The 14,855-nt window shown below is 44.2% G+C and overlaps 1 protein-coding gene across 1 annotated transcript in view; it reads right to left on the bottom strand.

Moving 5' to 3' along the window:
* The window catches only part of T265_15051 (hypothetical protein), a gene marked incomplete at both ends in the record, with an annotated part of 181,555 nt that overhangs the window by 112,832 nt on the left and 53,868 nt on the right, over positions 1–14,855 (bottom strand). Inside the window, 7 exons of the mRNA XM_009176385.1 lie at positions 3,226–3,420; positions 5,716–5,820; positions 6,584–6,892; positions 9,210–9,518; positions 11,682–11,795; positions 11,892–12,080; positions 13,798–14,017. Coding sequence (XP_009174649.1) covers positions 3,226–3,420; positions 5,716–5,820; positions 6,584–6,892; positions 9,210–9,518; positions 11,682–11,795; positions 11,892–12,080; positions 13,798–14,017 — 1,441 coding nt within the window. The remainder of the gene's footprint in view (positions 1–3,225; positions 3,421–5,715; positions 5,821–6,583; positions 6,893–9,209; positions 9,519–11,681; positions 11,796–11,891; positions 12,081–13,797; positions 14,018–14,855) is intronic.

The following is a 14,855-nucleotide window of genomic DNA, read 5'->3' as shown; positions in this document are numbered from 1 at the left end:
AGACTACTGAGTGGTTCAGAATCAGGAACTGTTAACAGCACTTCGAACAATGACCGATGAAACAGCCGTTTTCATGATAAGTGACTCTTCCTTACGGCATCAAACAAAGCTGGATCATAAGTTTTGTTCACCTGATTGCCAATAGTGTTAAACATGGAGAATTTTTCCGTTTGTTAAGATATTTTCACTATGAACACGATACCGGTGTGCATCTGTCAGGACGCGCCCAGACATGGGAAAAGTAATGTGTAGAGAGTAACGCAACCCCAAGGTCACCATCCGTACGACACGTCCAGAAAGCAGGTGCGTTGGCGGAGCCCACCAAACACGGCTCAGCAAAATAAGACCTGTAGAGTGGGGCTGAAATTGTTCACGACCGGAACACCACCATTGGCTGTACAGAACGAACAAGTGAACGACCATATTTGGCCATTTAGCCATCCTATATATTTGCACAGAAGCTCTGTATGTTTTGTCCTGACAATACAGCCGTACCCCCTGTCCTCTGTCTCCTTATCGCGTAGTCTGGCGGGCTCACTGCAGGCCTAACAACTAGACGGCCACCCAGGATACAACAACATCCACTCATGATAGCGCAAAATTGTGTGAGCCATTCCTGTCAGTCCGTCCTTGGGCTGGATCGAATGAAGTAGCCTTGTTCGCTGGCTGATCAGTCACTTTTACTGGGTGTGAATCTGTTAAAACTTTAGAAGTAGACTGGGAGTATAGATCTGTGTCACCTGACTGCCTACCCCGAAAAGGACTGTCACCTGACAAAATCCTCTGGCTCAGCAGAGTGAGACACGTGGGATATCAAAGTCGATAAAAAACCAATTCTGGTTGGATCCAGTTCTTCCGTATATGAAGCGAACTCGATCACCCAATGGTGGCTTTTTAAAAAAGTATTGGTTCTGAATCCTCCAAAAAGAGGATTTGCTTTGTTAACGGAATGCAGATGTGAAATATGACCACCAGAATCGAATAACAGTGGAAGGTCTGAGAGCGAGAGAGAGACAACATAAAACGTGTTAGGACGTGTAAACTTGGGAAAGAGATGTTCAATTCCTTATCATGATGCCTCTCCCACAGTCTAAACGTGTTTTTAGATACCAAGGACGAATTTGGAACCGTTCTTCGCAGGTATTCAGGGCAGTCAGATTCGGATTTCCGTCACTCAAGCGAATTCAAAGACAAATTTACTGCACCTTAGACTACCTCCTCTGCTGATGGTACGCGAACACACATGCATTGGACCCTGTCAGGGTCGCTAAGCTGCCGAATCAGGTTCCAAGGCCCCGTAGCGCTATCTGACTTGGAAGTTCTGGGAGGCGAATCAAGCGACCGACACAGTCAAGACGGTAACTGGGTTGTCATCAGCTATTGGGAGCTGAAATCCCGGCAAGGCCAAAGCTATGCACGGCCGATGAGCTCTAATTGGAGTGAATCTAGAATCCACTGCTTCCTCCTTTGGTATGGATTCAACGGAATAATTTCACTGGGGAAGGTGAGCATCTACAGTCGCGCAGTCACCCAAATCATATCACGGTGGGCTGGGAGCAAGAAGATTGGACGATCGTCTCGCCGTGTTGCAAGCCCATTATCGATGGTTTACCGAGTTTAGCAACAGCACCAGGCCAGCGAACCGCCCCATCGTTCGATCAATACGCTCGCCTCTGAAAGCCGAAGGCAGGGCAGGACTGGTCGTGCAAGCCTCGAGCCGTTGTGGTTAGACCCTATTTTGCTCAGACGCATGAAACACGAAAGCACTCAACTTCAGGAGAAAAACGTACAAAGGTTCAACCGAAGTGGTCCCAGAGAAGTTCTAGTTATGGAAGTTCTAGTATTGAACGCCAAATTGTTTGTAAGCGGAGTTCTGTGCTTATCTGCGACTTAACTTATTGGTAACGGAATACCTATGAGTCATGGGAAGGAAGAGACCTGCCGATAGGTTTTGAACGGCCTGATAAGTAGTTTTGTCAACAAAAGAATTAATAGCCTGGAGGTTGAGGTTTAGAATCTTCCTGAAGATTCGCGAGATGCATACTACTGATGATTCCCAGTAAGAATGAAACAGTCATACAGTTGTTCTCAACTTTCCGACAGAAACTGACTTCACCTACAGGAGGAAATCTAAATTGGAAGCTTCCATAGTCTGTTCATGTTACCAGCGAATATTACTATACTGACAGGATACTTTAGGTTCAATTTCTTGGTCCCTGAGAGACACTACATGAGGGCTGCATTTAAGTTAGCTACTGATCACGGGCAGTCTATTTTTCAAAGCCAATTGATTTATGGTTAGTCATATTTTTCTCCATGTGGATGATCAAATACAGAACACATGGCATGGAGATACATCAACACTGGCTAATGCTTCAGAAACGAACGTAATCTAATCCAATAATCTAATCCAAAACGGCTTGCATTTATCAGCTCCACAGAAACGACCGCGTCCTGGTGAACAAGCAGTTCAAACAAACTGACGAATAAAATGGCTTCAGTATGTCCACATTGATTGTGCTGTTTGAGATATGTCTATATGGCCCGATTGCTGTATGACGGTTATCTGACAAACTTAGATATAATAAGACTGTAGATCTCGGTCCTAAGATTGATCATAGTTAAAGTGATATTTCTTTAAAAAAACACTTGCTAGGACATTGGAATTTTACCTCTCTTTCCGTCTCTCTCAGAGACCACCCGAGCTGCGACAACTACAAGTTGGTCCAATCGAAAATATTTCTTACAGAAGGGGACAGTTTTGGTCAATCGCTTCAGAAAGTCTTTCCAGAGAAGTTAGTGGGCCATACAAAACCTTAGTTTTGGTTTAATTTCCAGCAATATCCAGTCCCCTTACCCGCATTCAGCCCTTGGTGGCTTCCACCAAACCTGAACTACAGAGGACCACCATTATGTGTGCTTCACTTGGGTTTGCGTAACTCACGAAACTTACCAATAGAACCATATACAAACAACCCCCTGAGACCAGCATTTTCTACGAAATTATCGTTAGACTGTGAATGATCCGCATAATCCGTTCCACCGTTTTTCTAAACAAGTGGAAATGGTTCATCTTTGATGTTATGGATAACAAGACGAAAGTCGTGACGTCAACATCCTACACTCCGAGTCTTCGTAGTTCCTCCTTCAACACATTATTAGACCTAAGCTTTCCAAGACAAACGTTACAAAAACGCCAAGGAAACAGCGGCTGTCTAAACGTACCGAACGGATTCTTTGCGGTGATCGCACTATTCGTTTCACATGGTTCACTGGCACCCATCATGTTGACTGCGGAGACACGGAACCGATACCGTTTCCCCTCGACCAGGCCGCGTACAGGGCAACTGGTTCCGACAACACTGGTGGGAACGCGTTCCCAGGCCCCGGTAAGCGCATCGCATTTCTCCACCACGTAATCTACAGCAGCAAACAGAAATAGGGGAATTTAATAAATGAGAGTGACAGTTAAGGGACAACAAATGTGGAGGACAAAGGAAACATAGGACTATCTCTTGCTTGTACACTGTAAATGGATTGAACTCTGACTAGACAAGTATCTGGTGCATGCAGAATATCGGGATTCGGAAGATTTAGCCTGAAACCATATCTGCAAAACAGTAGGATGTGGACAGTATAAACTCAATGAAGCGCGCGTAAGATGCGGAGGACACGTTGCATCCCTAATTTAATGGAGAAATGAGAGAACCACTATCAGGAAGGTCAGCATCCTGAAAGCAACCACCGAATGCCCGGAATCTACCGAGACTCTCAGCTCCTGGTGTTGAACAGACAGACAACGCCCCCTCACTATGCAGCACGTCACAGCCTTGTATCAAACCCAGACAGCGCGAGTCAGCGTTGATCAAGGTCAGACAACGCCCCGCAGCACGTCGCAGCCAGACCGTGTGCGTCAGCATTGGACTAAGTTCAGACAGTGCACTTCCAATAAAAAGCTTGAGGCCGTTGTACTTTTCGCGCTCGCACGCACTCGCGCTCTCGCAACCACTTTGTTGGAATATAGCTGTTGCGTTCCTTTCCGTGAGCCTTTTTCTCTCCGACACTGGGCACTGGAGCGGGTCGGCAGCAGATACCACAGGCCGGCGAATCAGCAGATATAACAACCACCAATCACCGTCAGCTTTTATTGCATCAGTTTTGTAGCCGACACATGACATTACCATGAAAGTCAACGCAAAAATCGGATGTAATAAGAGCAAGACCCGTTATTTCTATTATGACCATAGCAAATTAGGGGACCTATGAAAAAAGTGATCATGAGGCACTGTCGGTTGATGGTAAGACAGATAAGGTGGTTGCTAGAAGTGTGTTCCTGCGTAGCACGTCACAGCGTGAACGTCGGCCACTTAACAAATAGATCACTACCGGTAAAAGGGTCACTCAGATTCACTTGGGGGAGGGGGGCTGATAAGATAAACACTGTCTGAGGGAGGGCGTTGTTGTGAGCTCTTTAAGGAGAGACACCTGCACAGATATACCCTTCTTAAGAAGATTACTATTTCTGAGTAAGTCGCCGAATTAACTTCGGCACATAAACACACAGGGATGATTAATGGCGAGTACATACAAATTTTCTGCAGGTTTCCACAATGATTTAAATATGTATCATTGTCATAAAGGAAACTACTCATAAGGTTGCTGAAAACTCTTCGACAGCCCACGACCGGTTTCGCCTTTCTTGGGGCTCATCAGGTAGGCGCAGTCCCCGAGTTTCCGTCAACCTTATGATCATTGTGTTCACTTTATTTGGTCATTTCATTCACGATCTTCTGTGACCTAATTACATCAGATGGCTCACAATCTTAGATTGTGCGCTTGAAAACAAACACGACCGTGGATCATTTTATTCGATCGTTCTAAGTCAAGTAAATGTACGCTTTTCGATGTGCTACCTAACTGCACTTTAGCACTCGGAGTCGTATCGTGGCAAGACTCCAAGTCCACACATCACCCACCTTATTGGACCTAAGAACGGGGTTCCGCGAAACTCCGTACGGAAGTTCAAAGTGCTGCCCAGCTCATCTGGCAATCCCTGAATGGTAGGCTAACAGATGTATACGCCATAGCAAGATTCTCACCAAAAACAGTCTGAAAGCGAACGGAACTAGTAAGATAACGACCAAAATGACAGTCCCTCCACAAGGGGACTCAAACTTCATGAAACCAACTCAGTAACCACCGTTCAAAGTAATAATGAATATGGTTCTCATGTTTATCAATGCAGGTGGATAGGTTGCGTTTCACGCCAAATTCGCCAGTTGTGCAAATATGAAGCACATCAGTAAGCGTACCATAGCCTCGGTTGGAAGGATCGGCTGATATCCACCTGTAATTGTAATTGTAATTGTGTCACAGAACACCTTATTTGAATTAGCTAAGCAGAAATATACCAGGCATGTTCCAACCCTAGGGAAGTGCAAGGCACACTGACATGCGTACTAGTGGCGAACTGCCTACATACTTTTTTCCATGAATGGTTTAGCATATAGTGAGACGTCTTCCTCACAACTGTTGTATCTCATACATACTGTATATGGCAATCATTCCAATAAAGACTAAAAACATTGAAAAAGGGCATTTGGTCACTTCTCAGCTGGACCGCCTCTCTAGTAAATGATCTCTTTTCAGTAGAGTTTTACATGACAGGAATTGCTATGTTTGGTTGCAACGCCCATGGCAGAAGAGAGAACGCACCTGTAATTGGACAACCCCCATCAAACTCGGGTGGTTTCCAAACCAGCTTGCAATTGTCCGCAAATAAGTCCGTGACTTCCAGATCCTCAGGTGGTTTGGGTTTATCTGGAAAAGACAACACACGTGTATCTCACACTGAATCGACGACATGACCCCCAGAAATGAACCATCCAGTCACAGATTAGAAGTCACCAAAATTTGTGCTAAGTAGTTTAATACCACTTTCGAAATATCTGAATATATCCCAATAAAGGCATTTTAAAGCAGCACTCTTCTGGTATGCGGTTGCCATAATACTCGAAGAAGATGCGGTGAATGAGATGATACCAGGATGTGTCAAAGCTTATGCGGATTTCCGGGAAAACGTAGAGCAGGCCAACTATGTTGTACTTAGCGGTGAGCTTGAATCAGAAAGACTGTCCTAGACAGGTATAGGCAAGAGTAATAAGAGGCCATTTACAGCTTCGAGCATCGTATTCTGAGCCTTCTATGGTTAGTAGTTAGGAAACTGCACATACACTGGGATGACAATGGGTCTGAGCACTAGCTACACTCCAGTCCTCACGTCATACGAACAGCTGCTCATTCAGAACAGCACCCACACAACTTAAATACATGAATGGTCACTATGAATTCACTTTTTTCTTTGCATGCATATAGAATAATAACAGTCCTCTATCGAATCGGTGGGAAATAGTCAACTGACACAAATGTTATTATGCGGAATTGAACAGATACGAAATTTACTAATGACTACGTCTGAATAAATCGCTGATAATTAAAATGGGATTCAGTTACTAGGCCTTCAGTGATTCAGCCAGCAATGACACACATGATGTGTTGCGGGGACAAGACAGGTTGGACATACCTCTTTTGGGTCGCACTTTGACGATTTCCGTGGGTTGACTAGGTTCGCCAGGCCCAGCAGCGTTAACGGCGCGCACTCGGAATTCATATTCCGCGTTCTCCTCCAAATTGTCCAGATGAGCTTGCGTGCCACTTACTGGCTGCCCATCCGCAGTGGCCGGCTCCCAATCAGCACCGAACTTTTTGCGCTTCTCTACCAGATATCCTGTGATACGGGCTCCACCGTCTTTGGCCGGCTTGGTCCAGGTTAGATCCACGTGGTTTTTCCCAACATCTTCCACCACTGGAGTTCCCGGACTGTCCGCGGTAGCTGGATAGGCAATGGAAAAATAAGTATAAGTATATAAGTGTGTTTGTTTTGTAGCATTTTTCAGACCGAGTAAACATCGAGTTGGGGGCCTGAAAATATACTAACAGCCACAGGCAAAACTCTGTTGAACAGTCACACAAAAAACTGGTTAAACACAGGGCGGTGCTATTCTGTTTGGACAAGTCGAACAGACTAAATCGCCTCTCTGGGCTTTGTTATCATGTGGGCTACCCAGAGAGAACGGCACATTCGCTCCGCTTTTGTAAGTTCAAGTAAAATAATTACCAAACCATCGATCGTCTTTTGTACATTGCTCAGATTCCACAAGCCAAACAATAAGTGGTGATGTAAAGTAGCCTGTAGTTCCGGCTAACTCATCACAATAAACAACACATCGAGTGGGAATCCAGCTGCACATAACACAGTCGACTCCATTTCCTACAATTCGGTTTAAATTTTTGTGCACTTGCTTATCTAACCAGCAGTAGCTAAATCCTTTTCTAAAAATTTGGACTTATTCGTGATATGAACGTGAGAAACGCGCAATGTCCTCGCAAGGAGGCTGGTCCTCAGGTAGTACAATTCGGTTTTTTTGTGCACTTGCTTATCTAACCAGCAGTAGCTAAATCCTTTTCTAAAAATTTGGACTTATTCGTGATATGAACGTGAGTGAGACGCAATGTCCTCGCAAGGAGGCTGGTCCTCAGGTAGTAATACGGTTTTCTTACCTCAGTAACCCATTCAGTTGTACTGAAGGATGTTTATATAGCATCTACAGAGTCTGTCCTATCAGGTTGGTCAGTGAAAAGAGGTCTGAAACACAGTCACCTTGCTTACAAAGTTAAGGCCTGGAACAAATGTGTTAGTTTGTTGCTTGAAATGTAGGCCACCTGAGTAGTCTCAAGTTGACCACCGTTGCATTGAAGCCAGGCTTTTGAGCCAAAAACCTTGATTGAGGACCCTAATCATTCTCACGTTTGGGTTTGGGTTCCATAGTAGTATCTCAGCTACATGCAACCGTGAAATTTGTAGGCACAGATACCTTTATGCCATGTGATAACGTCAGCGGGGTCATCTTATTCGCTGCATATAACAGGGCTGATAAACGAAAACTTGCGACGGCTGACACCTACCATTTTGCTTCGTTGTTATCTCTTAACTCCCCACTTATCCCACTTGACAGCCACTACTTTTATGTAGATCCCAGCTCCAGGCACTTCAGTGAGATAAAAATTGCATTTACACACTTCATGCACGTGTATGGTGCATCCACCGTAGCGTCACCGCTCGGACTTTAAACTCATTAAGAGACATTTTGAAACAGGTTCTGGATATGATCGAATTAACCATTGGACTCCGTTTGGTTCAAAGACCTCCAAACTCAGTTTTGGCGTCTTTCGATTAATGTCGTTTTTGTTCTTGATGCGATGTGCTGCGTAAGCAAACGGCGACCACGTTCCTCGTCATCAGCCATGATAATCCGTAAAGCATGATAAGGATTCACTTTTGGTACTTCTGTCATCCAGATATCACTAGGACAAGAGGTGAATGAAAGAATCCACACCGGCATACTGAAAACTTGCTTGCACTCAACTTATTCTCCCTTACCCTCTAGAAATCATCAAGGGGTAGCGCTCCATAACAATTCACATTTCCTCGGTTTCGCGTCATATGTCCAATTATTCGAGTCAGTACAATCTGACCGGTTATAGCGGCCTTAGAGATAATGAGCAGATAAGTTTCATACACCTAAATCTAGTTCAGTCATATTTGCTGTTTTCCTGACTAATTTTTGCTTTTTCCTCCGTCGCGGCACTGAGTATTCTGAGGACTGCCACTGACAGTTGTCATAGCTACTAACCTCTTAGCAAGAATATGTGGAGTAGTTCATGAAACCAGTTCCTGATAGCAATGTGCGGCTGCAGTCTCCTGCAGGAGTTTGAGCGGGCTGACCAAAATGGTCAGAGGATCAATCCGCCCTGAAAGTGGTCGGTTCACAAGAACAGCTGAATGCGTGTACCTGAGGTGTGCCATTGGCAGGCTTTTTCGTGGGCTTAGGGTCACTTATGCTCAAACCGTACAACAATTAAAAACACCATCTTAGAAACACTCGTATTACGTTAATCACTTTTCCGGTTCTGTTTTTACGGGCATACAGATATTCCATATTACCCGAAAAATGTTTAGTCTGTCAGAATGTCACTTACTGAACTTGGGTTTCTGATAATTAAAATGGGATTCAGTTACTAGGCCTTCAGTGATTCAGCCAGCAATGACACACATGATGTGTTGCGGGGACAAGACAGGTTGGACATACCTCTTTTGGGTCGCACTTTGACGATTTCCGTGGGTTGACTAGGTTCGCCAGGCCCAGCAGCGTTAACGGCGCGCACTCGGAATTCATATTCCGCGTTCTCCTCCAAATTGTCCAGATGAGCTTGCGTGCCACTTACTGGCTGCCCATCCGCAGTGGCCGGCTCCCAATCAGCACCGAACTTTTTGCGCTTCTCTACCAGATATCCTGTGATACGGGCTCCACCGTCTTTGGCCGGCTTGGTCCAGGTTAGATCCACGTGGTTTTTCCCAACATCTTCCACCACTGGAGTTCCCGGACTGTCCGCGGTAGCTGGATAGGCAATGGAAAAATAAGTATAAGTATATAAGTGTATTTGTTTTGTAGCATTTTTCAGACCGAGTAAACATCGAGTTGGGGGCCTGAAAATATACTAACAGCCACAGGCAAAACTCTGTTGAACAGTCACACAAAAAACTGGTTAAACACAGGGCGGTGCTATTCTGTTTGGACAAGTCGAACAGACTAAATCGCCTCTCTGGGCTTTGTTATCATGTGGGCTACCCAGAGAGAACGGCACATTCGCTCCGCTTTTGTAAGTTCAAGTAAAATAATTACCAAACCATCGATCGTCTTTTGTACATTGCTCAGATTCCACAAGCCAAACAATAAGTGGTGATGTAAAGTAGCCTGTAGTTCCGGCTAACTCATCACAATAAACAACACATCGAGTGGGAATCCAGTTGCACATAACACAGTCGACTCCATTTCCTACAATTCGGTTTAAATTTTTGTGCACTTGCTTATCTAACCAGCAGTAGCTAAATCCTTTTCTAAAAATTTGGACTTATTCGTGATATGAACGTGAGAAACGCGCAATGTCCTCGCAAGGAGGCTGGTCCTCAGGTAGTAATACGGTTTTCTTACCTCAGTAACCCATTCAGTTGTACTGAAGGATGTTTATATAGCATCTACAGAGTCTGTCCTATCAGGCCTTCAGTTGTACTGAAGGATGTTTTTATAGCATCTACAGAGTCTGTCCTATCAGGTTGGTCAGTGAAAAGAGGTCTGAAACACAGTCACCTTGCTTACAAAGTTAAGGCCTGGAACAAATGTGTTAGTTTGTTGCTTGAAATGTAGGCCACCTGAGTAGTCTCAAGTTGACCACCGTTGCATTGAAGCCAGGCTTTTGAGCCAAAAACCTTGATTGAGGACCCTAATCATTCTCACGTTTGGGTTTGGGTTCCATAGTAGTATCTCAGCTACATGCAACCGTGAAATTTGTAGGCACAGATACCTTTATGCACCATGAAATTTGTAGGCACAGATACCTTTATGCCATGTGATAACGTCAGCGGGGTCATCTTATTCGCTGCATATAACAGGGCTGATAAACGAAAACTTGCGACGGCTGACACCTACCATTTTGCTTCGTTGTTATCTCTTAACTCCCCACTTATCCCACTTGACAGCCACTACTTTTATGTAGATCCCAGCTCCAGGCACTTCAGTGAGATAAAAATTGCATTTACACACTTCATGCACGTGTATGGTGCATCCACCGTAGCGTCACCGCTCGGACTTTAAACTCATTAAGAGACATTTTGAAACAGGTTCTGGATATGATCGAATTAACCATTGGACTCCGTTTGGTTCAAAGACCTCCAAACTCAGTTTTGGCGTCTTTCGATTAATGTCGTTTTTGTTCTTGATGCGATGTGCTGCGTAAGCAAACGGCGACCACGTTCCTCGTCATCAGCCATGATAATCCGTAAAGCATGATAAGGATTCACTTTTGGTACTTCTGTCATCCAGATATCACTAGGACAAGAGGTGAATGAAAGAATCCACACCGGCATACTGAAAACTTGCTTGCACTCAACTTATTCTCCCTTACCCTCTAGAAATCATCAAGGGGTAGCGCTCCATAACAATTCACATTTCCTCGGTTTCGCGTCATATGTCCAATTATTCGAGTCAGTACAATCTGACCGGTTATAGCGGCCTTAGAGATAATGAGCAGATAAGTTTCATACACCTAAATCTAGTTCAGTCATATTTGCTGTTTTCCTGACTAATTTTTGCTTTTTCCTCCGTCGCGGCACTGAGTATTCTGAGGACTGCCACTGACAGTTGTCATAGCTACTAACCTCTTAGCAAGAATATGTGGAGTAGTTCATGAAACCAGTTCCTGATAGCAATGTGCGGCTGCAGTCTCATGCAGGAGTTTGAGCGGGCTGACCAAAATGGTCAGAGGATCAATCCGCCCTGAAAGTGGTCGGTTCACAAGAACAGCTGAATGCGTGTACCTGAGGTGTGCCATTGGCAGGCTTTTTCATGGGCTTAGGGTCACTTATGCTCAAACCGTACACCAATTAAAAACACCATCTTAGAAACACTCGTATTACGTTAATCACTTTTCCGGTTCTGTTTTTACGGGCATACAGATATTCCATATTACCCGAAAAATGTTTAGTCTGTCAGAATGTCACTTACTGAACTTGGGTTTGCACTCAATCGGCCTCGAAGTGTAACAGAATTCACCAACACCTGCCTCGTTCTTTGCTGCCACACGGAACTGATATTTCTCGCCCTTTCGGAGACCGTCAACTGAAAAAAAAACGACAGCCATATTTAATGACTTTGATGAGAAACTGTAAAATATGGGGTTCAAGGAGAGTACCATAGACTGAAAAAGATATTTACCTGTGGTTTTCAGACCTTTCACCAAGCCACCCGGCGCCTGTCGCCAGTCATCCGAACTTGCTGGTTTGTATTCGACCACATAACCTGTGATTCGTCTTCCACCGTCAGAACGTGGCTTGGCCCATTCCAGTGTGACTTCATTGGCTTCAACGTCGGTCGCCGATAAGTTACCGGGAGCTCCAGGAACAGCTGTGGAACAGAGCATTCATCCGTATTAGTCAACCTGTATACACAAGTACTGCCATTGAAAGTAAGACAATGCAACTAGCCATTCGAAATTATTTGCGTACCAATACAATAGATTCGAACCAAAAGCTAGCATTTCATTTGCACACACGGATTTTAGTCCGCTTGTCGAAAAGAGAGTCGCCTTTAATACAGACTACTGTGGGACTGATCAAACAGGCCTATTTAGGCACAAAGGTTTCCGTTCTGAGGGTGATCAATACCCAAGTTTTCTGTGACAAATGAATGAATCCAGTTGCTGACGTATTAGATCACCCTATAAGGAAACGAGTAAATTTACTCCACGATATGGAATGTAGATCCCTTGGTATACCTTTGGTGGGGCTCAGTTCAACAGAAAGAGGACTAGTTTCCACTTCGTAGCAGTAAGTCAAGATTAAAACTTGGGTTAAACTGGCCTGAATCACTCGCACCTAGCTTTTCTGCGAGTTCGGATTATGAAAATAATCAAGTTATCGCAAGGACGGAAGCTACTGAATAGTCGGTCCGAAAATAGATTTTTCACATCATACGATAACGTGATCAAGCAGAACCTACTTACAATAAAATCCTATCACATCATCACACAACTTGAGTGACAGACAGGGAAATCTACTGCATGTTATTATGGCTATTGCACACATGGTGCCATTCAAAATATGCTTTCTACAATACAGCCAATCTGAGTGGCATCACCAAACTATCGTTTCGATAACTCTCTAGTGATCTGAGTGCTACCAGCATACTAGTGCTAACTCCCCCCCATTTCACGGATTAACAGCGTCAGAGTTCTTTTGAATGCTCATCACGTTTGTGTGCTCCTTTAACTTTTAATGCGTCAGAGCCCACGACCATATGCTGTTCGTCATCAACCATCACTGTGGAAAAGAGATCGAGTTGCTTTTTGGGACTGAACAACCACCTCTAAAATATCAGGGCTGTGTTGCCGGAATCTTGGATAATCCACGGTTTCTGACAATACCGTGAAATTTTCAGGCGCATCACACTGTTAAAAATAGTAGTTCAATGACCCATAAACTGTTGCTGATTGAGCTGAACGATCTTCACTTTGTCTATGGTGGGATCAATCTCCACTTCTACTGAATTTGTCATCTAAGGATCTACGTTAATACAGCTGAATTAACAGCCACAAAAGTGAGCGATGTTTGAGTGTTTTAACCCACCAATACTGAGTTGTTGGCCACTTTGACCATGATACCTAACCGACCACATGAGTGTCCACAACTTAATGTACATTTCAAGATTGACAGCATTACATGGGAGTCCTGGGATCATCCAGACAGGTTAGACACATTATTCAGTGGCAAGAGGGAACATCGAAGGAAATCGTTATGGCTAAAAATGGCGCTTGAACATCATGGCTAGCCGGAACCCTTCCAGGCAGCGTCTGAAGGAGGAAAAGGACCGAAATTTTTAGATTGTTCAGCTATTCTTCGGGTGCCTGCATTCTACCTTCTGATAAATTGATAAAGTCGGCAGGAGGGGAGCTTTTGTTAGATAGGGAAAATGAGTGAGTGCACTGAAGTGTTGCGGGAATCGACCAGTTAATAGAGAACACAAACTCGGTTCAAAACACACCAAAGCCGCCCAGTTCCAATCACTAAACCTTTACAAAGCCAAGATTCATGTAATGGACGTGTGGATGCAAAAGTAAACTTACTGAAGGGATTCTCTGCAACGATGGACTTTTCTCCATCCAGGGGTTCACTCACACCATACTCGTTTGCTGCACGAACTCTGAATCGATACATGTGACCTTCATCCAAACCAGTCACATCGTAAACCGGACTCCGAACAAATGCGCTCACGGTACTCCACTCACCGGTCTTTGTGTCTTGTTTCTCCACGACATAGTTGGTGATGGGTGAGCCACCAGTATCCTGTTGAGTCGTGACAAATAAAACATGCATTTGCGTTCATTATCATGTTTGAGCCTACAGTTCACTTAAGCAGTGCCATTAGGAAATTAATTTAAACGGACAAAGTTTTGAACTCCTAACGCCGGAGAATTTGCAGTAATTAAAACTCAGATTTTCAAGCATGGCTCAGCGTACTAAGAGACCTGCTTTTAGAGATTGCTTACCGCTGAGTACGACGGGCCACTCCGACGCACAGTGAGGATCAACCATGTTATCCACGTCGTCCCCAGTTTTACTGTCAACTTTCGACCGGCTGTAGGAAGTCAGGGTATCTTTTTTATTGAAATGTAATGTAACTAATGTAACTTAGCGGCGGGGACCACGGGTTGGCAACACCAAACTGCTGCAGATAGAGGCTGAAAACCATACTGCGGTTCTATATTGACCTTTTGGTCGCTTTTATTTATCATGTTAGTTGGACTCTATCAGAGTTTAACTAATTTTGGCAGCCTACATAGTGCAGATTCTTAGTGTCTGGAAAGACGTCAAAGAACAATGTTGTAAGTCAGCTGACTTATTTGGACTCGGTGTAATAGAAATAAGGTGTTTCTGAAAAATGCTAGTGACGGAATATGAAACTGAATAAATGAACCGTCAATTCAGTACAAGAGTATTTCCAATCTATATTTTCATTAACATCAAAAGACTCTCATCTAATCCGTTTCTGCTGCAACTACCATTTTTAGATGTGATCGTTCAATTCTTCGCGACGTTCACATCGCTACCAGGCCCTTAGAAAATTGGAAATCCTTGGACTTTTTGGCTTTCCAACTTCGGATATATTGTCAAAGTGGGTTAC

Source organism: Opisthorchis viverrini (assembly GCF_000715545.1).
Source record: "Opisthorchis viverrini unplaced genomic scaffold opera_v5_333, whole genome shotgun sequence".
In the NCBI taxonomy this organism is placed as follows: domain Eukaryota; kingdom Metazoa; phylum Platyhelminthes; class Trematoda; order Opisthorchiida; family Opisthorchiidae; genus Opisthorchis; species Opisthorchis viverrini.
Note: the sequence above shows the minus strand (reverse complement) of the source record. Positions and strands in the feature narration are given on the sequence as shown.